Raw genomic sequence first — 24,811 nt, forward strand, 5'->3', positions numbered from 1 at the left:
AGAAGACATATCCATGATTCTCTTAAACAGATGAGTGTGTGAAGTTCTGAGTGAGTTTTACAATATTTAATATGATATCCATTTTCAACAAATTTCAACACATTCTCTAAGTAAGTTCTCCATTTATCTGTCAATTTCACATGCATGCAGCTTTACTCTGTGTTTACTTATTTTTAAACTATATGGGCTAGATTACAAGTGGCACACACTGTTGCATGTGAGCAATATTGGGGATTTGTGTGTTGGAAATAGTGCGCTTATTACAAGTTGAAACAAGTTAATGCAAATTTAAGAGCGCAATTGCATTTTACGCTTGTTGGGTTTGCACAACTGAACCACATACGTAAAGGGAAGTGCGTTAAAAAAAAGTTGCACTAAACACAACATAAATACTATCGGCTAGATTACGAGTTTTGTCGGTAAAGTTGTGCGGTGCTAACGAGCAGTTTATGCTCACCGCTCACCTACAGACAGCACTGGTATTACTGTTTTTTTTTAAACCCGGCGTCAGCCGCAGAAAAGTGAGCGTTGAGCAAAATTTTGCTCAACATCTCACCTCAATACCAGCGCTGCTAACGGTGAGCTGGCTAAACATGCTCGTGCACGATTTCCCCATAGTAATCAATGGGGCAGAGCTGGCTGAAAAAAAACCTAACACCTGCAAAAAAGCACCGTTCAGCTCCTAACGCAGCCCCATTGATTCCTATGGGGAAATAAAAGTTATGTCTACACCTAACAGCCTAACATGAACCCCTAGTCTAAACACCCCTAATCTTACACTTATTAACCCCTAATCTGCCGCCCCGACATCGCCGACACCTGCATTATATTATTAACCCCTAATCTGCCGCTCCGGTCATCGCCGCCACCTACATTATACTTATGAACCCATAATCTGCTGCCCCCAACATCGCCGACACCTACATTATATTTATTAACCCCTAATCTGCCGCCCCCAATGTCGCCACAACCTAACTACATTTATTAACCCCTAATCTGCCGCCCAAAACGTTGCCGCCACTATATTAAAGTTATTAACCCCTAAAACTAAGTCTAACCCTAACCCCCTAACTTAAATATAATTTAAATAAATCTAAATAAAATAACTACAATTAACTAAATTATTCCTATTTAAAACTAAATACTTACCTATTTTTTTTACCTGCATCCATGGCTGGAACCTGTTCGTTTTCATTTGTATATACAGTATATATATATATATATGTATATATGAGTGTCCATATGTATTTATGTTATTTTCATACAGGATAATGTAATTTTTATCTCAAATACATACATATATATATATATATATATATATATATATATATCTGTATATACCTATACATGTATATCTATTTCTATAGATATATAGGTATAGATATCTATTTTTCATTATATATATGGAATAATAAAAAGTACATAATTTTCTATATATAATATGAATAACTTCTGTCAGGTTAGCATGCAAGCGATACGTGTTAGGTTTTTCTTCTGCACTCTCCATTGACATCTATGGGAAGAATACTTTAACTTAGTCGCAATTTTGCAATGTCCTTTGGTTAGCGTGCGTTGGGTTTTGTTTGCACTCAGACTTTTTACTTTCAACTTATAATACGCGCGCTACCCGACGTGTTTCCAAAAGATTACTTCTAGCAAAGTTTATGCTCGAGTGAAAATGCTAAATAGCGCACCACTAATCTTGCCCTATATGTCTGAAATAGAATACCTATTATTTAAGAATAGGACATATGATGGCTGAAGTGGTGTATGATCCAAAAACTGTAGATCATTTTGGATAATTCCAAACTAGGAGGTAGACATAGAAATGTTCAATTGGAACAGGGACTTTAAAGGGACAGTCAACACTTACTTTAACATGTTTTTATATTGAAAATAACAAAACGGAGGTCCGCCTACACTATACCCCTCCTGCCTTGCCGCCTTGCTTCTGTCCTAATCAGCGGCGCTAACTACTCTAATACCCAGTAAATATGGATGCCGGACTCCCCCCACCATTACGTAGCTGCCTTCTTCTTCAACTTATAAGCAAATCAGAATCCAGGCATCGGACAGAAATTGCAAGCGCGTGCAATTTCAGTCCGAGGACTGGATTCTGATTTGCTTATAAGTTGAAGAAGAAGGCAGCTACGTAATGGTGGGGGGAGTCCGGCATCCATATTTACCGGGTATTAGAGTAGTTAGCGCCGCTGATTAGGACAGAAGCAAGGCGGCAAGGCAGGAGGGGTATAGTGTAGGCGGACCTCCGTTTTGTTATTTTCAATATAAAAACATGTTAAAGTAAGTGTTGACTGTCCCTTTAAGTAAGTTCTATGAAATCTCACAGCAAAGGCAAAGCATTACCTCAGCACTGCTAAAGCTGATTGGCTATTGTTTTTTTGTTCGTTTTTTTTTTCAACTTGCAACTTTACAGCAGCTGAAGTATAACTGTTTACACAGCAATTACTCTGGTAAGCTGAAGAATTTTTGAGGTTAAATATCTTACTTTTTTACATAGAGATGCTCAGGTGATATTATCTTGTCAGCTTTTTACAGTTATACTGCATTACTTTCATTTGATTTAGCATATGAGTATTATGTCACATTTCTCACATGACAATATGCAGATTTTAGACAATGCTATAGCCAAAACCACTGTTTCGGTTTTATTGGACACATGTAGAGACAGATTTCACAGTGAAAACTGTTCTTACATTTATTTTGTTAGCATCTTCTCAGTAGATTCATTGATAGATAGAAAGTTATAATTATGTTGATATGTTGATCCATCAAGCACAGTAAAAATGTACAGTAAAAAATAAAACAGACACGTTACTTTAAGAAGGACTGGGAGTAGAACCAAGTTTTATTTTATGGTTAAGTTTAAATTTTTCCAAGAAAAAAGCTGAAATCAGGAATTTCCCTGCATTTTTGCATTTGAGTAAGAACTTAAATTATGGCACAAGTATTAGTTTTTCAGCCATTTAATTACAAATATATTGTTAGTTGTCCCTGTTGGGGTTATTTAAAAAAGGCTACAGCGGGTGCCTAAGACAGCATATTTATCCCAAATTAAATATTCAAGTACTCTGTCCATGATAAATTGTAATAATAATAAAAAACACACGGCTAGATTACGAGTTTTGCGTTAGGCTTAAAAAGCAGCGTTAGCCGGTCCTAAAGCTGTTTTTTAATGCCCGCTGGTATTACGAGTCTTGCAGGTACAGGTGTACCGCTCACTTTTTTGACCAGACTTGGAAATACCGCAAATCCACTTACGTAAATTGTGTATCCTCTTTTTTCAATGGGAATTGCATAGCGCCGGTATTATGAGTCTGCCAAAAAGTGAGCGGTACACCCTCTCCTGTCAAGACTGGTACCGCATTTTAAAGTCAGTAGTTAAGAGTTTTACACTACAACGCCGTAGCATAAAACTCTTAACTAAAGTGCTAAAAAGTACACTAACACCCATAAACTACCTATTAACCCCTAAACCGAGGCCCTCCCACATCGCAAACACTAAAATACATTTTTTAACCCCTAATCTGCCAAACCGGACATCGCCACCACTATAATAAATATATTAACCCCTAAAATGCTGCACTCCCACCTCGCAAACACTAGTTAAATATTATTAACCCCTAATCTGCCGTCCCTAACATCGCCACCACCTACCTACATTTATTAACCCCTAATCTGCTGCCCCCAACGTCGCCACCACTATATTAAAGTTATTAACCCCTAAATCTAAGTCTAACCCTAACACCCCCTAACTTAAATATAATTAAAAGAAATCTAACTAAAAATTCCCATCATTACCTAAATAATTCCTATTTAAAACTAAATACTTACCTATAAAATAAACCCTAAGATAGCTACAATATAACTAATAGTTACATTGTAGCTAGCTTAGGATTTATTTTTATTTTACAGGCAAGTTTGTATTTATTTTAACTAGGTAGAATAGTTATTAAATAGCTATTAACTATTTAATAACTACCTAGCTAAAATAAATACAAACGTACCTGTAAAATAAAACCTAAGTTACAATTACATCTAACACTACACTTTAATTAAATAAATTAACTAAATTAAATACAATTAAATAAATTGCATACAATTAGCTAAATTAAATTAAATTATCTAAAGTACAAAAAAACAAACAAACACTAAATTACAGAAAATAATAAACAAATTACAGAAATTTAAGCTAATTACACCTAATCTAATAGCCCTATTAAAATAAGAAAGCCCCCCAAAATAAAAAAAAAATCCCTAGCCTAAACTAAACTACCAATAGCCCTTAAAAGGGCCTTTTGCAGGGCATTGCTCCAAAGTAATCAGCTCTTTTACCTGTTAAAAAAAAATACAAACAACCCCCCCAACAGTAAAACCCACCACCCACACAATCAACCCCCCAAATAAAAACCTAAAAAAAACCTAAGCTCCCCATTGCCCTGAAAAGGGCATTTGGATGGGATTGCCCTTAAAAGGGCAGTTAGCTCTTTTGCCGCCCAAAGTCCCTAACCTAAAAATAAAACCCACCCAATGCACCCTTAAAAAAACCTAACACTAACCCGCTGAAGATCGACTTACCGGGAGACGTCTTCATCCAAGCTGGGTGAAGTGGTCCTCCAGACGGGCAGAAGTCTTCATCCAAGCCGGGCAGAAGTGGTCCTCCAGAAGGGCACTTCTGCCCGGCTTGGTCCTTCAGGACATCCGATGCGGAGCCTCCTCTAGAATTCTATCAGCCAATCGGAATTAAGGTAGAAAAAATCCTATTGGCTGATTGGAACAGCCAATAGAATGCAAGCTCAATCCTATTGGCTGATTGGATCAGCCAATAGGATTTTTTCTACCTTAATTCCGATTGGCTGATAGAATTGTATCAGCCAATCGGAATCTAAGTGACGCCATCTTGGATGACATCACTTAAAGGTACCTTCATTCTGTGTTAGTCGTCGGATGAAGAGGATGCTCCGCATCGGATATCTTGAAGATGGACCCACTCCACGCCGGATGGATAAAGATAGAAGATGCCGTCTGGATGAAGACTTCTGCCCGTCTGGAGGACCGCTTCTGCCCGGATTGGATGAAGATCTGCCCGTCTGGAGGACCACTTCGCCCGGCTTGGATGAAGACGTCTTCCTATAAGTCGATCTTCAGGGGGTTAGTGTTAGGTTTTTTTAAGGGTGTATTGGGGGGGTTTTATTTTTTAGATTAGGGGTTTGGGCTAGCAAAAGAGCTAACTGCCCTTTTAAGGGCAATGCCCATCCAAATGCCCTTTTCAGGGCAATGGGGAGCTTAGGTTTTTTTAGCTAGTATTTTATTTGGGGGGCTGGTTGTGTGGGTGGTGGGTTTTACTGTTGGGGGGGTTGTTTGTAAAAAAATTTTTACAGGTAAAAGAGCTGATTACTTTGGGGCAATGCCCCACAAAAGGCCCTTAGGTGTAATTAGTTTAAATATCTGTAATTTGATTATTATTTTCTGTAATTTAGTGGTTTTTTTTTGTACTTTAGCTAATTTAATTTAGGTAATAGTATTTAATTTAGTTAAAGGGACATAATACTCATATGCTAAATCACTTGAAACTGATGCAGTATAACTGTAAAAAGCTGATAGGAAAATATCACCTGAGCATCTCTATGTAAAAAAGGAAGATATTTTACCTCACAATTTCCTCAGCTCAGCAGAGTAAGTTCTGTATAAAAAGTTATACTCAGCTGCTCCCAGCTGCAGGTAAAAAAAATTAAAAAAAAATGAAGAAATGAACAGCAGCCAATCAGCATCAGCAGTGCTGAGGTCATTAACTCTTACTGTGATCTCATGAGATTTCACTTAACTCTCATGAGATTTCATAGTAAGCTTCCTTTACCTAATTGGTGAAATAATATGAGAGTGCATGATGCTAGTCCTTTCAGATGTCCCAGGACAGACACACTAAAATGCTGCTTAGAAATCCTTTACAATGGGAGGTGGCTACTGAGGAACTTTTGAGGTAAAATATCTTTCTTTTTTACATAGAGATGTTCAGGTGATATTTTCTAATCAGCTTTTTACAGCTATGCTGCATCACTTTCAAGTGTTTAAACATTTGGGTATTATGGCCCTTTAATTTATTTAATTATAGTGTAGTGTTAGGTGTTAGTGTAACTTAGGTTAGGTTTTATTTTACAGGTAAATTTGTCTTTATTTTAGCTAGGTAGTTATTAAATAGTTAATAACTATTTAATAACTATTCTACCTAGTTAAAATAAATACAAACTTGCCTGTAAAATAAAAATAAACCCTAAGCTAGATACAATGTAACTATTAGTTATATTGTAGCTATCTCAGGGTTTATTTTATAGGTAAGTATTTAGTTTTAAATAGGAATAATGTAGTTAATGATAGGAATTTTATTTAGATTTATTTAAATTATATTAAAGTTAGTGGGTGTTAGGTTTAGGGTTAGACTTAGGTTTAGGGGTTAATAACTTTAATATAGTGGCGGCGACGTTGGGGGCGGCAGATTAGGGGTTAATGAATGTAGGTAGGTGGCGGCGATGTTAGGGATGGCAGATTAGGGGTTAATAATATTTAACTAATGTTTGCGAGGTGCGGTGGTTTAGAGGTTAATATGTTTATTATAGTGGCGGCGATGTTGGGGGCAGCAGATTAGGGGTTCATAAGTATAATGTAGGTGGCGGCGGTGTCTGGAGTGGCAGATTAGGGGTTAATAAGTGTAAGATTAGGGGTGTTTAGACTTGGGGTTCATGTTAGGGTGTTAGGTGTAGACATAAATTTTATTTCCCCATAGGAATCAATGGGGCTGCGTTAGTGAGTTTTACGCTGCTTTTTTGCAGGTGTTAGACTTTTTCTCAGCCGGCTCTCCCCGTTGATTCCTATGGGGAAATCGTGCACAAGCACATTACACCAGCTCACCGCTGACTTAAGCAGCGCTGTTATTGGAGTGCGGTAATGAGCAAAATTTTGCTCAACGCTCACCTCTTGTCTTTTAACGACGGGTTTGTAATAACTCATAATACCAGTGCTGCATGTAAGTGAGCGTTGAGTGAAAACTGCTCGTTAGCACCGCATAGCCTCTAACGCAAAACTCGTAATCTGGGCCACAGTCTTATTTGTAATTATTTTGTAACCTTGTGCAGTGTTGAGAATTACTGTTTAATGGGCTTATTGTTTTTTCCTAAAATGTATATACAATTTATTGAATTGACTGATTTGATTTGAAGAAATAATAAATGTTTTTCTCATACTTTAAAATAAACTATATATATCTGATAGAAACATTTATAATGTGTACCTAAAATTATACTTGTATATAAATAAATACACAAATATGACTACAGAATGAGGTAAAATAAGTTTTGACTATAATATTTATTATACGACAGTCTCACTAGTTTTAGGTCATTTCTCATAATCAAGTTCTTCTGGAGAAGAAATATTTCCAAATTTTAGAATTTTAGAAGTTTTAAGAAGTTTTTGGAAAATTTTCAAATAACTTTCTAATTATTTGGTTACTTAATATGTATTAATTTCTGTTGATCTGCATCAATGTATGATTTGTATATGTGTATATACAAATAATGTGGAATTTTAAAATGATATATGTTTTTTCAGAATCTGACTTACTCTGTAAGTTTATTTAGATTAAAAAATTTATATAAGGATAAATAACTTCTAAATGAAAAAAAAATAATCCACGCTAAGAAAGCCTACTATAGTGATAATAATGTGTAACTTTCAAAACTAGTTCACTAAAACCGCATTTAAAAATCATTAACAAAAATGTTTGGTATCAAGGTTTGAAAATAATAATTTAACATCTTTTTTATATGGCCACTTCAATCTCAGTTTACCAATAATTATTCCATTAATTTTATAATTATCATCATTAATTTGAATAGTTCTGCAAAATTCAGTGTCACTGTATAATGGCCTGTTTGTTTCCGAAATACAGACCTCAAAATAATTTAGCTCATGTCATATATTAATTTAGTATTTCCATTTATTTCAATATTTGCCAGACATTAGGTAAATAATTTGTAATTCCTGACAATAAAGAAAGAAATGCATACAGAGAGCAAAGAGCCCTACCAGGAATAAACAACAGCTCAGTAGCTTGTTCTATGGCGAGTTACCACTAAGGAGCAGCTTCTTTTAGCCCAATTGTGATTTTCACAGAGAAAAACTTTCCTGAAGTATATCAGTCTGATCACGCCTAGTAAGGTCAGTCCAGCCCCAAAATACCAAGCAATTCTCCTCTGAATAAAGAACATGAATACACAAGGCAATTGTTTTGGCCTTCTATGGGCCTCGTCAGTGAGGTGCAGCCATATTCCTCTAAGCACATTGGGCGACCTCCCCAGGGTCATAATACAAAAATGATATAAGAAATGTTTAGTCAGTACAATATCTAAATACGAAATTACAGGTTATTATGTCTTATAACTTTCATGGAATTTAGGATTCTTTAGAATCTAAATGATGAAATTTGTTGTAAAATAATCTATTACATTTTAAACCCACTATCATGTACAGAGTTTATTTGCTGATAGAATTGGCTTTTTTTCTGTCTCTAGGTTTCAAACTGGTTTGCAAATGCAAGGCGTCGACTGAAAAATACTGTGAGACAACCAGATCTGAGCTGGGCTTTACGTATAAAGTTATATAATAAATATGTTCAGGGAAATGCTGAACGGCTAAGCGTGAGCAGTGAGGAGTCATGTTCTGAAGGTTTGTTAAATGTTTTTGCTGCTCTAGAAAATGTCTGTAACAGTATGAGCCAAGTAAATATACTTTTTTAAATGCTTCTTTCATTTTCTATAATGCCTTGAAAACTCTGTGTAGTTCATTTCAATATCAAGTTACTAATATAGAAAGAAATGTATGGGTGTTAAAAGGCAAACGCTTATTTTACATTTTATGTAGAAGCCAATGTATTCCTTGAATAATAAGTTACAAAATTATGTTCATTATTAGAACATTTCAAAATCTATTCACAAAGCTAAAACCCACCAATCAGCATGTGAGTTAGAAAAAGGTAAATAAATGCAGTTAATTCGGCCATGTCAAGTCGACCAAAGGTCAAGCTATCCGCATAGATTTGAAATGTCAAAAAACAAAATAACAAACATACTTTGAATGACATAAAAAGTATCAAGCTTAACTAACTTTTCAGAAGTACTTTTCTGATTGGCTGTAAAGCTTAGAGCTAAACATCTTTTACCCTTTGCAAAGTCATTAGAAACCAACCTTTCAAAACACACTTAGGGCTAGATTACTAGTGGAGTGGTAGTTTGCGCTCCGGCTCATTCTTTAACTTTGCTAGACAAATGCTTTTTGCGCGCGTCGGGTAGGGCTCGTATTACATGTTGAAAGTTAAAAGGTTTTGCTCGTACACTAACCCAATGCATGCAAAAATCTGAACTTCGAATATCGCGACCGCTTTAATATGTTCCTACATAGTCTCCAATGGAGAGTAAAAAGTGAGGGGGGGGAACTAACACCCAACAAGTCGCACAAACCCGATCACATTTTCTCAAGTGCGCTAACCCAACATGAAATATGAATATTTTACATTCCAATGTTCTTCAAATAGAAGAATATATTCTATTTATTCATAAATACACATATATATGAGAGTATTTTGGTGCAATATATATCTATACCTAAATATATACTTAGAACATATTCCCCTATGTGAAGAACATTGGAATGTGAAATATATAAAGCACAGACACAGTTAACACTTTATTAATTATGAATATTGCATAAATATGATTTATCCTGTTTTCATCTACTTGACTCCAAAGGGCTTCAATGCGCTTATTTATATATATATATATATATATATATATATATATATATATATATATATATATATATACTGTATGTCTATATATGTATACATATGTACATATATACATACTTAGACATGTGAATGTATGTATCTCTTTGTTAAAGTACTTTGCACGCCTTTTTTCTAACACCTAAGACCTCATATCTTTGAGCCCTTATAACTTTTTTTTTTAATAATTTTTATCACACGTAATTATGAGTGTAACTGTACTTTTAAATGTATTTTTGATGTGTTTTCCCAATATACAGTATATATATATATATATATATATATATATATATATATATATATATACACAGTGGGGGAAAAAAGTATTTAGTCAGCCAACAATTGTGCAAGTTCTCCCACTTAAGAAGATGAGAGAAGCCTGTAATTTTCATCATAGGTATAACTCAACTATGAGAGACAAAATGTGGAAACAAATCCAGACAATCACATTGTCTGATTTGGAAAGAATTTATTTGCAAATTATGGTGGAAAATAAGTATTTGGTCACCTACAAACAAGCAAGATTTCTGGCTCTCACAGACCTGTATCTTCTTCTTTAAGAGGCTCCTCTGTCCTCCACTCATTACCTGTATTAATGGCACTTGTTTGAACTTGTTATCAGTATAAAAGACACCTGTCCACAACCTCAAACAGTCACACTCCAAACTCCAATATGGTGAAGACCAAAGAGCTGTCGAAGGACACCAGAAACAAAATTGTAGACCTGCACCAGGTTGGGAAGACTGAATCTGCAACAGCCAAGCAGCTTGGCGTGAAGAAATCAACTGTGGGAGCAATAATTAGAAAATGGAAGACATACAAGACCACTGATAATCTCCCTCGATCTGGGGCTCCACGCAAGATCTCACCCTGTGGGGTCAAAATGATCACAAGAATGGTGAGCAAACATCCCAGAACCACACGGGGGGACCTAGTGAATGACCTGCAGAGAGCTGGGACCAACATAACAAAGGCTACCATTAGTAACACACTACGCCGCCAGGGACTGAGATCCTGCAGTGCCAGACATGTTCCCCTGCTTAAGCCAGTACATTCCGGGCCCGTCTGAAGTATGCTAGAGAGCATTTGGATGATCCAGAAGCGGATTGGGAGAATGTCATATGGTCAGATGAAACCAAAGTAGAACTGTTTGGTAGAAACACAAATTGTCGTGTTTGGAGGAGAGAGAACACCATACCTACTGTGAAGCAGGGGGGTGGCAACATCATGCTTTGGGGCTGTTTCTCTGCAAAAGGAACAGGACCACTGATCCGTGTACATGAAAGAATAAATGGGGCCATGTATCGTGAGATTTTGAGTGCAAACCTCCTTCCATCAGCAAGGGCATTGAAGATGAAACGTGGCTGGGTCTTTCAGCATGACAATGATCCCAAACACACCACCCGGGCAATGAAGGAGTGGCTTCGTAAGAAGCATTTCAAGGTCCTGGAGTGGCCTAGCAAGTCTCCAGATCTCAACCCCATAGAAAACCTTTGGAGGGAGTTGAAAGTCCGTGTTGCACAGCGACAGCCCCAAAACATCACTGCTCTAGAGAAGATCTGCATGCAGGAATGGGCCAACATACCAGCAACAGTGTGTGACAACCTTGTGAAGACTTACAGAAAACGTTTGACCTCTGTCATTGCCAACAAAGGATATATAACAAAGTAATGAGATGAACTTTTGATATTGACCAAATACTTATTTTCCACCATAATTTGCAAATAAATTCTTTCCAAATCAGACAATGGGATTTCTGGATTTGTTTCCACATTTTGTCTCTCATAGTTGAGGTATACCTATGGTAAAAATTACAGGCCTCTCTCATCTTCTTAAGTGGGAGAACTTGCACAATTGGTGGCTGACTAAATACTTTTTTCCCCCACTGTATATATATATATATATATATATATATATATATATATATATATATATATATATATATATATATATATATATATTGGGAAAATCACATAAAAAATACATTTAAAAGTACAATTATACTCATAATAATATACACACACAAAACATATAGAGAACAATCGAAAAAGTTAGGAAGCTTTGGCTTCCTGTCTCCTGGGATTTGTCAAGCCAACAATTGTGGTAGAACTTGCTATTTAATAATAAGGCAGTTATCTCTGGCAGCTAAGGGGTGAAATTGTTGCTATCAACTATCATTTCTTTTTTCTTAACCTGAATGTAGATTTGAGATACAATAAATAGAAACATGAAAAATCGTTTTTGTTTCCGTGAAGGAAAAATGCATAGCAGCAGCGGCTCTGTGAAAACACACGGTCTCCAATTAAATAAATCAAGAAAAGTACATTTCATTCTTTGAAGACATGAGGTTGAACCTGGGTCATGCAGAGGCAGCCTATATTTATTTTTTAGTTGCTTTATATTTATATTGGAGGCCAGCCAGGCTTTCGAAGGAAAGGGGGACTCTTTACACAAGAATAAGTTATACATGAATGTGTGCAGGACGCTTACACACAGCAGACTTAACAAGGAAATGTTTATTGATACAGCAGTTGACTATATAGAAGGTGTAACAGGATCCTACTACCCTTATGGAGAAATGGGCACAAAAAGTATCAGCTGCATTATCCATGAAAGAATTATGTTTTCTTTTTCTTCTAGTGTAAAATTGGGTATTTGTTATCAATTCTATGTCACACATTCAATATTATGTTGCTTGTGCAAATTTTTTTTTATCTGTGCAAAAATACAAAAGCACCTTAAAGGGACATTCCAGCCAAAATTAGAATCTACGTGGATGCATTTCAGTTTTGTAAAGAAGTATTTGTGTAATATACATGTATTAGCAAAAATGCTTCTAATAAAAGCTATAGCTGTTTCAAATGTGTATTTAAGTATGCACCGTGCACCAGCATTTTAAACACAGCACTTGCTCAGAGAGGCTAAGGTTCTTGTACCATCTGGTAATGGCTCAATTTGTTAATTGCTGACATGATACAAGCCTCATTGGTGCTCTGAGCAGTTGCAGTATTTAAAATGTTGTGGCACTGAGAATATCTAGTTATGCTTCACATGCACGTGCAGAGAAAAATATTAACACTAAAACAGTGATAACTTTTACTAGAAGCATTTGTGCTAATACATGTGTATTGCAAATATGTTTCTATTCAAAGATGTAATTAATCTATGTGCATTTAAATTTTGACTGGAATGCCCCTTTAAATACTGGGCATAATGCAATTGTTTATACATTAGCAACTACAATCAGCAAGTGATAGATATTTATATTGTTAGCATCTTATACATAGTAACATAGTAACATAGTAGATAAGGTTGAAAAAAAGACTGAAGTCCATCGAGTTCAACTTATACAAATCTAAAATACTTACAAAAAGCTCCAGTTAAGCTTAAATAACCCCATTAAAATGTGACCCATTTAATACTAGCAATCATATCCATGAATTTTGTTTGTATACAGAAACTTATCCAGACTATTTTTAAATGTATCTATGGTATTGGCATTCACTACCTCCTTTGGTAATGAGTTCCACAATTTTATTGCTCTCACAGTGAAAAAACGTTTCCGTTGCAGGAGATTAAATCTCCTTTCCTCCAACCTTAAATTATGACCTCTTGTCAGAAACAATTTTCTTGGAATAAACAGAGCTTCTGCCATCTCTGTATATGGGCCTTGAATATATTTATATAAAGTAATCATGTCACCTCTCAAGCGCCTTTTTTCTAAACAAAACAGACCCAGTTTGGCTAGCCTCTCCTCATAGGTTAATTTCTCCAATCCCCTTATTAGCTTTGTGGCCCTTCTCTGAACTTTTTCTAGTTCTGCAATATCTTTTTTAGCAATTGGTCCCCAGAACTGCACTCCAAACTCAAGGTGAGGTCTTACCAGGGCTTTATATAATGACAGAATTATGCTTTCCTCCCTTGAATCAATACCTCTTTTAATACATGCTAGTATCTTATTAGCCTTTGAAGCCGCTGCCCTGCATTGTGCACCCATCTTTAGCTTGTTATCTATTACTACTCCCAAATCCCTTTCCTCCTGTGTTTGGCTAAGTCTTGTCCCATTTAAAAAATACGTAGCCTGCTTATTTTTACTTCCAAAATGTAGAACCTTGCATTTTTCCGTATTAAATCTCATTTTCCATTCACTTGCCCATAGTTCTAATTTTAGCAAATCCCTTTGTAAAGACAGTTCGTCCTGCTCTGACCTTATGACCTTACTTAACTTAGTATCATCTGCAAAAATAGAGATGTCGCTATTTAATCCTTGCTCCAAGTCATTTATAAAAATATTAAAAAGAACAGGGCCCAGTACTGATCCCTGGGGGACGCCACTGATTACCTTTGTCCAATCTGAGTATGATCCATTTACTACTACTCGTTGCTCCCTATCTTTTATCCAGTTATTTATCCATGAGCTAACATTTTCAGCTATTCCCAGTCCCTTAATTTTGTGCATTAATCTCTCATGTGGCACTGTATCAAATGCCTTTGCAAAATCTAAGTATATCACATCCACTGATTTCCCTTTATCTATATTTTGACTTACTTCCTCGTAGAATCTAATTAGATTAGTTTGACATGATCTATTTCTCCTAAAGCCATGCTGATTAGAACTCATAATCTTGTTTACACGAATATGCTCATCAATATAATCCCTTATAATCCCTTCAAATATCTTCCCCACTATTGATGTCAGACTAACTGGTCTATAGCTTCCTGGATCATCCCTGCTTCCCTTTTTGAAGAGTGGCACCACATCAGCTTTACGCCAATCCTGGGGTACCATGCCTGAGGATAATGAGTCTTGAAAAATTAAGAGTAAAGGTTTGTCTATAACAGTGCTAAATTCCCTTAACACCCTTGGGTGTATTCCATCTGGGCCTGGAGTTTTATTTACCTTAATATTTTCCAGTTTTTTCCTGATATCCTCTAAACAAAACCCAGTTAGTGGTATGGACTGGCATGTTCTATTATGTTCAAAAGTATCATTCAATGGTTCTTCTCTTGTGTATACTGAAGTAAAAAACTGGTTTAGTACCTCAGCCTTCTCCCTGTCATTATTTATCATGCTACCCTCCACACATTTTAATGTACCTATATTATCCTTCTTAGATTTTTTGCTATTTATGTACTTAAAGAACCTTTTAGGGTTAGACTTAGAATCCTTAGCAATTAATTTTTCATTTTCAATTTTGGCTAATTTGATTGCTTTTTTGCATGCTTTGTTACATTCCTTATAAATATTGTATGCTGAGTCTGTACTATTTTCTTTTAATAATTTAAATGCCCTACGTTTTTTCCTAATTTCTCTTAACACATTTTTATTTAGCCATAATGGCTTTGTTTTTTTATTTTTACTTTTATAACCATATGGTATGTGTTGATATGTATATTTATTTAACACATTTTTAAATATTATCCATTTATTCTCTGTATTTTTATTAGAAAATACATTATAGTTTAACAAATTCCTTTCCAGACTGCTTCAAAAAGGTTAAAACGTATTTGTCATAGCTACACATCTGCAACACCCTGTTTCTTCTTTAGATAAGGATAAAAGCAGTGCTTGAACCATACACATGTATGCCTGCTGCTGATTGGGTCACCGACTTAATGGGATATGAAGCCCAAAACATTTATATACAGTATACAACTTTTAAATTTTTTTTCAATTTACTACTATACTAAAATGTGTTTTGTTCCCATATTATTCTATGTTGAAGAGATACTTAGGTAGGTGACGGGAGTACTGCATGGCAGCGAATAGTGCTGCCGTCTAGAACATTGGCATATGGATAACATTTTTGCAAAACTGCTGCCATATAGTGTTACAGACACATGGATGCTCCTGAGCATACATCCCTGTTTTTTAACAAAAGATACCAACAGAACATATAAAATTTGATAATAGAAATAAATTAGAAAGTTGTTTAAAATCGTATGCTCTATCTGAAATGTGAAAGAAAAATCATGTTCCTTTAAGCACACAGTGAAACCAACACATTCTATAGTAAAATAGCTCATTGTAATTTTACAATCGAATCTTTATTTAACCCAAAACATTTTCTTTCATCCATATTAAACACTAAGGGCTAAATTACGAGTTGCGCACTAACTGTTGCGTGCGAGCAGTAAGGGGTTTATCACGGCTCTTTGTGTACACCGGAAGTAACGTGCTTATTGCAAGTTGAAGGTAAACGTGTTAAAGCTCAATAGAATTTAATGCACGTCTGGATAGTGTAACTAAGAGCTGTAGCTACCTGTTACACTCGACAAAAAAATTGCACAAAACACATAAAAAATACATTGTACAGTACAGTTACACTCTAAATAACACAATATACCGGTAATAAAAATATTTAAAAAAAAAATATTGCATAAAAAGTTGCAAGGGCTCAAAGATATGAGGTCACAGGTGCTAGAAACAAAAGGCTGCAATGGTCTTTAACATAGAGATACATACATATAAGTGTCTAAATATGTATATGTATGTATATATAAATATATATATATATTTAGGTGTTTATATGTGTGTACATATATTTTTATGTACTTATATGTGTATATTTGTATTTACATACATATATACACCTAAATAAATATGTATATGTGTGTATGTATATATATATATATATATATATATATATATATATATATATATACATATATATATATTTAGGTGTTTATATGTGTGTACATATATTTTTATGTACTTATATGTGTATATTTGTATTTACATACATATATACACCTAAATAAATATGTATGTTTTTTTTTTTTTTACTTTTCGTGCTTCGTTGAATTCTATGAGGGAATATGTTAATGTTGTCGGAATATTCTAAGTTGAGCTTTTTGCACATGTTGGGATAGCTTTTGTGTGAAAACTTTTTACTTTCAACTAATACCCGCCCATCCAACATGCGCAAAAAGCTTAATTCTATTTTTTAGTTAATGAGCAAGCGGGAGCGATAAGTAGAGCCCCACACGAAAATCTAGACCTAAATGAGTTATCCCAGAAATGACTGTGTTAACTTCTATTTAGATTTAATCTATTCCATATATATATGGGCCTTGTACACGATGTGGCTGAACTACTAATAATAATAATTATACAATATTTTACAATTGCCACTTGGAGAATTAGGTAAAGGATCACAGATATTTTTATCATATCCTTTAACTTAACTGGTTTTCCCTGGCATCAAGTTTATCCCAAAATTTGAAGTTGTTGTTGCTTGAGCGAGTGGTATCTGTAAGAAAGTACTATATATTTTCTACAGTCAAAACTAACTGCACAACATGGCTTTGGACTCTGCTTGATTTTGCCAATGGTTAATGGCATTTCCATGGTCTTTATATAGAATATATATATATATATATATATATATATATATACAAAAAAATAAAAGTTCTGCATAGTAGATTCATATTTTAATTCATTGGCTGAACTATATTTCAAATGTTATCATTGTGCTGTCTTCAGTACATTGGTTGAACTATTAATAGATTTCACATCTAATGTCTACTTATTTCCCTCAATCAGATGGTGAAAATGATCCAAGAAGTCGCACTAATGAAGAAACCTATGACAAACCCATTCACCATACTGTGATTAAAAATGAGAGCTCAGTCATCAAATCTGGTGTGAGAGCAGAGTCAACAGCTAATGAAGATTATGTATCACCTCCAAAATACAAGAGCAGTTTGTTACACCGCTATCTCAATGACTCTTTGCGACATGTCATGGTTTCAAATGCAGCCATGAGAGAAAAGACTAGACAGAGAAACCACTCAGGATCATTTAGCTCCAACGAGTTTGAGGAAGAGCTGGTTTCTCCTTCGTCATCAGAGACAGAAGGCAATTTTGTTTATCGTACAGGTAAAGATTTTTTTTTTTTAAATATATTTCTCAGTTAAATCATTTGGTAATAAGTGCGTTTCTGTTCCATTACACATATATTTCAAGAATAAGATAATTGACTGTGGCTTTGTAGACATACATTTATTTTACTGCAGTAAAGGTTACTATGATGCAGCGTTAAGGGTAAATGGTTTTCAGGAACCAAAACATGTTATTTGTACTGGGAAGAAAACTTGAACTTGTGTCAAATGTGGAAAAGGAAAAGATGATAGTTTATTTATGTTTTGTACAATCATTTACACTTACTGCAAATCCATCTCATGTACCTCATGTAAAGGCATATGGTATGTTCACATTTTTGAGTGCTCATTTTAAAGACCCTATTTTAAAATCTAGGATTTTTTTTCATGAAAGACTAGAGATCTGACATTTAGAGGGCTTACATAAAAGTATAAAGAAGTGCTGATTGTGGTGTATGAAGAGTGATCTCTGGGAATCTGTGTGCTTTTTTATACTATATTTTGTGTGAAGAAATGTAGTAATAAAATATACCTGGAAGCTATGTTCATAAGCAATATATTCATTAAACAAGTACCCAAAATATACAGCAATCACATGGTCAGCTGCAATGTTTGCGTTATGTGTATCACCTGCAGTTTTGTTTTGTTTATTTTAATATTTAATATAAAGTGCATCTGCTAGAATTCTCATAATGACAGGGCAGCATTTAAACATTGTAATTCTTTGTTGCCTGAAAAAAATGTTTGTTTAAATTTAAAGGGACAGTAAAGTCAACATTAAATTTAATTATGCCGTTTTTAACAACTTTCCAGCTTACTACTATTATCAATTTTGATTATTTCTTTTGATATCCTAGGTCAGCTCAGGAGCGTGCACATGTCTTTAGCCATCTGGCAGCAATGTTTGCAATATAGCTATGTTATACATAGTTGCAAACACTGCCATAGACTGCTATAGACACTTGAACATTTCTAAGCTCATCTCAACCAGCCTGTTTAGTCTTCAACAAAGGATACCAAAAGAACAAAGCAAATTTGATATTAGAAGTAAATTGGAACATTGTTTAAAATCACATGCTCTATCTGAATCATTAAAGTTTAATGCTGACTTTACTGAGCCTTTAACTTAAAATGAATACAGTTTTTTTCCACTAAGACTCATAAGATAATCAATATTTCTTGCTAATGTTCATCGCCTGATAGCTACCTTTTTCTGTGGCCTATTGGCTAACAAGTACTTCCTGCTAATGCTCATTGGCCGTTACATACATCCCTTTAAGAATGCTGCCTCCTCATGACCCTGAACCAATCAAGGAGGCTGCAACATAAAACAGCATAATAACCATTTTCCTTAGAAAAATATTGTGAAGGATATTTCTGATTTTAGTTTGCAGTGAATATTTGCCTTGATATCAGCTCTTTAATTATTAGTGACTGTATACAATACATAGGACATTAAACATGCTGAAATATTCCTCTACTTACAGAATCATATATTTCCCTTGGACACTTTTCTGGATTAAAAAAATACTCCGGATCTTGGGGTAAGGCAAGGCTTGCAGCTCCTAAGTGGGACCTTTGTAGAAGTTAAACACATAGCTATCTAGACTCATTAATGCAAAAGATTACAAGCTCTAATTAGATAATGCAATTGAGTAATAATGTTCCTTTAACTTTCCACAAGTGTATTCAGCAGTGCAATTCCATCAATTCCCTGTGTTCTTAAGCAAATCATTTTATTTATTTTATTTTCAGACAGTGGATATTACATCGTAACTTGTAAGCTCTTTGTGGCTGAGTCGTGTGCTTGCAAATTCAGAGTACATTATTCTTATTATATTACAGCATATTATTTTTACTATAATTGAGGAACGTCCTGCCTGCGCGTGCTGTGGCAGAAATATGCTGCAATACTGGACAACAGTGAATCATTAAAGCTTTATGACTTCTCATTCTGAGCTTACACATAATACCCAAAAAGGCGGAGTGACACACATCTAGCGTTAAGTCCAGCGTTAAGTTTTAGTGCAAACAAAAGCACCTGGGACTCATTACAAACGTCTGGACAATGAGCTCAGAGAAATCATGTGGAATAAAAACAACAGTACATTGGAAAATACTTTAGATTTACAGTTTGTTCAACTTTATTGCCATAGTATTTTCTAAGATTATTTTTACATAATGAAAATGAAACTTTCTCATCACTACGTTGCATAGTAAACATGGAGAGTAGGGTATAGCAGGTTTAGGTACCCAGATACATAGCAGATAGAGGAAAGGTAAAGGTTCAACATAGCAATTTGTAAGGCTTTGGTTTGTATGTACTGATTCACCACTGAAGGATTAATGTAATGAAAGAGAAATTAAACTCACATTTTTTTCTTTCATGATTCAGATAGAGCGTGCAATTTTAAGCAACTTTCTAATTTACTCCTATAATCCATTATTCTTCGTTCTCTTGGTATCTAAATGTAGCCACCAATCAGCAAGCGTTACCCAGGTGCTGAACCAAAAAAATAATGGGGTGGCTCCTAAGCTTTACAATGCTGCTTTTTCAAATAAAGATACCAAGAGAGCGAAAACATTTTTATAATAGGAGTAAATTAGAAAGTTGCTTAAAATTGCAAGCTCTATCTGAATCATACATTTTTGGGGTTTCTTATCCCTTTAAGTTGTGGTAAAGCTGGCATAATGGTTTGTGCAATATGTTGCATATCTACCTGGTCATGAAGGGGTGAATCAAAATAATGTCTCAGGTGTGTTGAGTTTTTCTATGAAAATAGATGAAATTCTAAATTAAATCTCTCAAAACGTTCAATAAAGTATTACAAAGTATAAGTGAGTATTAATGAATTTATTTTGCTGACTTGTTTATGACACGTGCCACTGAAACAGAGTCACCGTGCTCTCCTTTTCGCATGATTAGCTACACCAAATGGCTTAACACTTTGAACCAAAATAAAATAAAAATCAGTGAATGGCAAAAGAGAAATATATATAAAAAAATCCTATTAAACTTTAAAATGCATATTGCGCTTTGTTCACTGCTACAAACAAAACTTTCATTTTACTTTAAAGGGACAGTAAAGTGATAATTAGACATTTATGATTTAGACAGAGCATTCAATTTTAATCAACTTTACAATTTACTCCTATTATTTAATTTGCTTCCTTCTCTTGTTATCCTTTGCTGAAAGGTTTATCTAGGTAAGCTCAGGAGCAGCAAAGAACCTAGGTTCTAGCTGCTAATTGGTGGCTGCATATATATACTGATTGTCATTGGCTCACCCATGTGTTCAGTTAACAACCAGTATTGCATTGTTGCTCCTTTAACAAATGATACCAAGAGAATGAAGGAAATTTGATAATAGAAGTAAACTGGAAAGTTGTTTAAAATGGTATGTTCTACCTAAATCATGAAAGAAAAATGTTGGGTTCTATGTCCCTTTAAGTTTAGTGTCCCTTTCATAAGAAATTAATCATTGCATTTTAATGAACAGCAATCCAGGAAAATGCCCATTGAAAAGCCTCTTAAAGAACCATGAAACCCTATTTTTGTGTTTTAGAGAGAGCATGTCAACAACTTTCCAATTTACTTCTATTATTCAGTTTGTTTCGCTCTCTTGGTATCCTTTGTTGAAAAGCATACCTAGGTAGACCCAGGAGCTACTGATTGGTGGCTGTATATATATGCCTCATACCAGTGTTCTTCAAACTTTTTTTCTCAAGACGCAGTGAATTGATAGCACATACTGTACCTTTGTGACCCTATTTTTATATTGGGTCTGAAAGTATTATACAGCAAGATACAGCAATTTTTAGCAAAGTTACTAAAATGTGGGCGTACTTTAGTCCTGATTGTATTCAAACATGAAAGTGGTATAAAAGCATATGACACACCATACACACTGGTGCAAACTGATATTACTGCTTCTATTAATGTAACCAAACATTGAGATTGCATTTGTTTCCCTTTGTACAATAACTGGCATAAGTAACAAATATTGGATATGGAAATGCCAGCCACTAATTAAATAGCTGCACAAGTAAGAATGACACCTCTAATTCTACAAAGAAAAATAATGCCTCAGGCTGTGCTGATTCTACTGATCTCACTACTTGCTCATGCTTCTGGGGAATCTGCCCATCACAGGCCCTTTGCTACAATCAATGGTGGCCCGGGATGCAATTGCCACCCTGTCCACACACTCACACACACATACAAACACACATATTCATAAACACACACACAAACACATTCATACACAGACACACACATGCAAACACACATATTCATACACACACATATACAAACACACATATTCATACACACACATATACAAACACACATATTCATACACACACACACATTCATACACAGACACACACATACAAACACACATATTCATACACACACACATTCATACACAGACACACATACAAACACACATATTCATACACACACATACAAACACACATATTCATACACACACACATTCATACACAGACACACACATACAAACACACATATTCACACATACACATTCATACACACACTCACACATTCATACACATTCACACACACTCACACATTAACACACACACATACACAGACACATTCACATATTCACATATTCATACACACACATACATACATACATACATACATACATACATACATACATACATACATACATACACACACATTCATACATATGCACACACACATACATACACACATTTATACACACACACATACATACATACACACAAACATACATACACACATTCATACATACACACACATACATACATACATACATACATACACACATTCATACACACACACACACACACATACATACATACACACACACAAAGTTTAAGTCTTAACTTCTTCCTTCTGCTCTGTCATGCATTTAACCCTTTGGTTGCTACAGAAGACTGAGGCTGTGTTATCAATTTTTTTGTGTGGCCATTCTTTTTATTTTTATATCATGTACATTTGGCAGCCAAGGGGTTAAATGAAAGACAGAGCAGAAGGAAGAATATATGGCTTGACCTCCGAAGTTAAAAGTTAGTAAATTACCTATCCCCAGTTGTACTAGCAAGAGGTAGAGAGACATTAGGAGGGCCCAGCACAAACTGGAACATGAGCTGTACTGGCACATCATACTGGAACTGCAGGATCCCCTGCCCCCTCCCCTTCTGACCTACCAGACAGCCTGCAGGACAGGAGAGCAAATAAATTCAGCAGCTGTAGAATTGTCTGTTTCCACTTCCCCGCAATCTATACAAGTGGGATCCACAGAGCCCCATCAGCCCCAGTAACAATTAATGGGATATGCAGGAGGCGGGTCCCACTGCTGTCATCTCATCACAGTGTAATGCAGAGAGTGCAGGGGTTGTGCAAGGAAACAGTTCAGTGTGATGTTTTCAAATGCTCTGGCTGCCCTGTGTTCTCTGCCCCTGTAGTCAGATCAGATCTGAGCCTGCTGCCCGCTTTAGAGATAGTGCAGTGAACGCAAAAATAAAATTGTCACCAGAACACTGTGCTGGAATCTGCGACCACCAGAACACTGTGCCAGAATCTGTGACCACTGGAACACAGGCTGTGTATTGGAGCCACCGGAACACAATCTGGGTTCTGGAACAAGAGAGTCTAGGCAGAGACTGGATACTGTAGACACTTGGCAAAGACTGGATACTGCAGACACTTGGTAGAGACTGGATACTATAGACACTTGGCAAAGACTGTAAACTACAGACACTTGGCAGAAACTGGATACCCGCAGACACCTGGCAAAGACTGGATACTGCAGACACTTGGTAAAGACTAGTTACTGCAGGCAATTGGTAGAGACTGGATGCTGCAGACACTTGGTAGAGACTGGATGCTGCAAACAATTGGTAGAGACTGGATACTGCAGACACTGGATACTGCATATAATTGGAAGTGACTGGATACTGCAGACACTTGGTAGAGATTGGATACTGAAGACACTTTGTAGAGACTGGATGCTGCAGACACTTGGCAAAGACTGGATACTGCAGACACTTGGCAAAGACTGGTGTCACGGTAGTATATTTTCTGTCCAGGAAGGGACCCTAAGGTTGGGAAGTGACTTTAGTAACACAATCCCAGCACAAAGGGTAGGACCCAGGATGTGACCAAATTAGTAGATGAGGATAAGGCAAAAGCAGAGTTGATTTTCAGGCCAGGGGTCAGCAACGTGCGGGCGAAGGCAGTACAAATTCAGCAGGCAAAGAAAAACAAAGTTCAGGCAAAAGTTCAAAAGGCTTTCAGGCAAAGGCGAACAGAATAGTGATCGAGCAGAATGGTCAAGTAAACAAGCAAAGTCGGCAGCAGAGATAAACAGCAAGCAATTCACAGAATTAATACACCCAGGAATAGATCCTATACACTGGCAATTACAGGAAGCAGGAAGCTTGTTTAAATAGGGTGTTGATTGCAAACTACCTGCAGCTGGCAGTCAGGTGGAGCCAGAGCTGGTAGAAGAATAAGCAGATTAAATGCTAAGCCAGAATCCTTCAGTGGCTCAGGGGAAAAGCAACCGGCCAGAGACTGGAGGTCCCCTGATCAACTCCAGCCGCACTAACAACTGGATACTGCAGACACTTGGCAGAGACTGGATACTACAGACACTTGGCAAAGACTGGATACTGCAGACACTTGGTAGAGACTGGATACTGCAGAAAACTGGTGGAGACTGGATACTGTAGACACTTGGTAGAGACTGGATACTGCAGACACTTGGTAGAGACTGGATACTGTAGAGACTGGATACTGCAGATAACTGGCAGAGACTGGATACTAAAGACACTTGGTAGAGTCTGGATACTGTAGAGACTGGATACTGTAGACACTTGGTAGAGACTGGATACTGTAGAGACTGGATCCTGCAGACACTTGGTAGAGACTGGATACTGTAGAGACTGGATACTGCAGATAACTGGTAGAGACTGGATACTGCAGACACTTGGTAGAGTCTGGATACTGTAGAGACTAGAGCATGGATACTGCAGATAACTGTCAGAGACTGGATACTGCAA

General features: G+C 35.9%; 1 protein-coding gene across 1 annotated transcript in view; it reads left to right on the plus strand.

The window, feature by feature from the left end:
* The window catches only part of MKX (mohawk homeobox), a 152,637-nt gene that overhangs the window by 34,485 nt on the left and 93,341 nt on the right, over positions 1 to 24,811 (plus strand). Inside the window, exons 4-6 of the mRNA XM_053712961.1 lie at positions 8,586 to 8,739; positions 17,400 to 17,735; positions 19,225 to 19,281. Coding sequence (XP_053568936.1) covers positions 8,586 to 8,739; positions 17,400 to 17,735; positions 19,225 to 19,281 — 547 coding nt within the window. The remainder of the gene's footprint in view (positions 1 to 8,585; positions 8,740 to 17,399; positions 17,736 to 19,224; positions 19,282 to 24,811) is intronic.

Source organism: Bombina bombina, chromosome 5 (genome assembly GCF_027579735.1).
Source record: "Bombina bombina isolate aBomBom1 chromosome 5, aBomBom1.pri, whole genome shotgun sequence".
Lineage (NCBI taxonomy): Eukaryota > Metazoa > Chordata > Amphibia > Anura > Bombinatoridae > Bombina > Bombina bombina.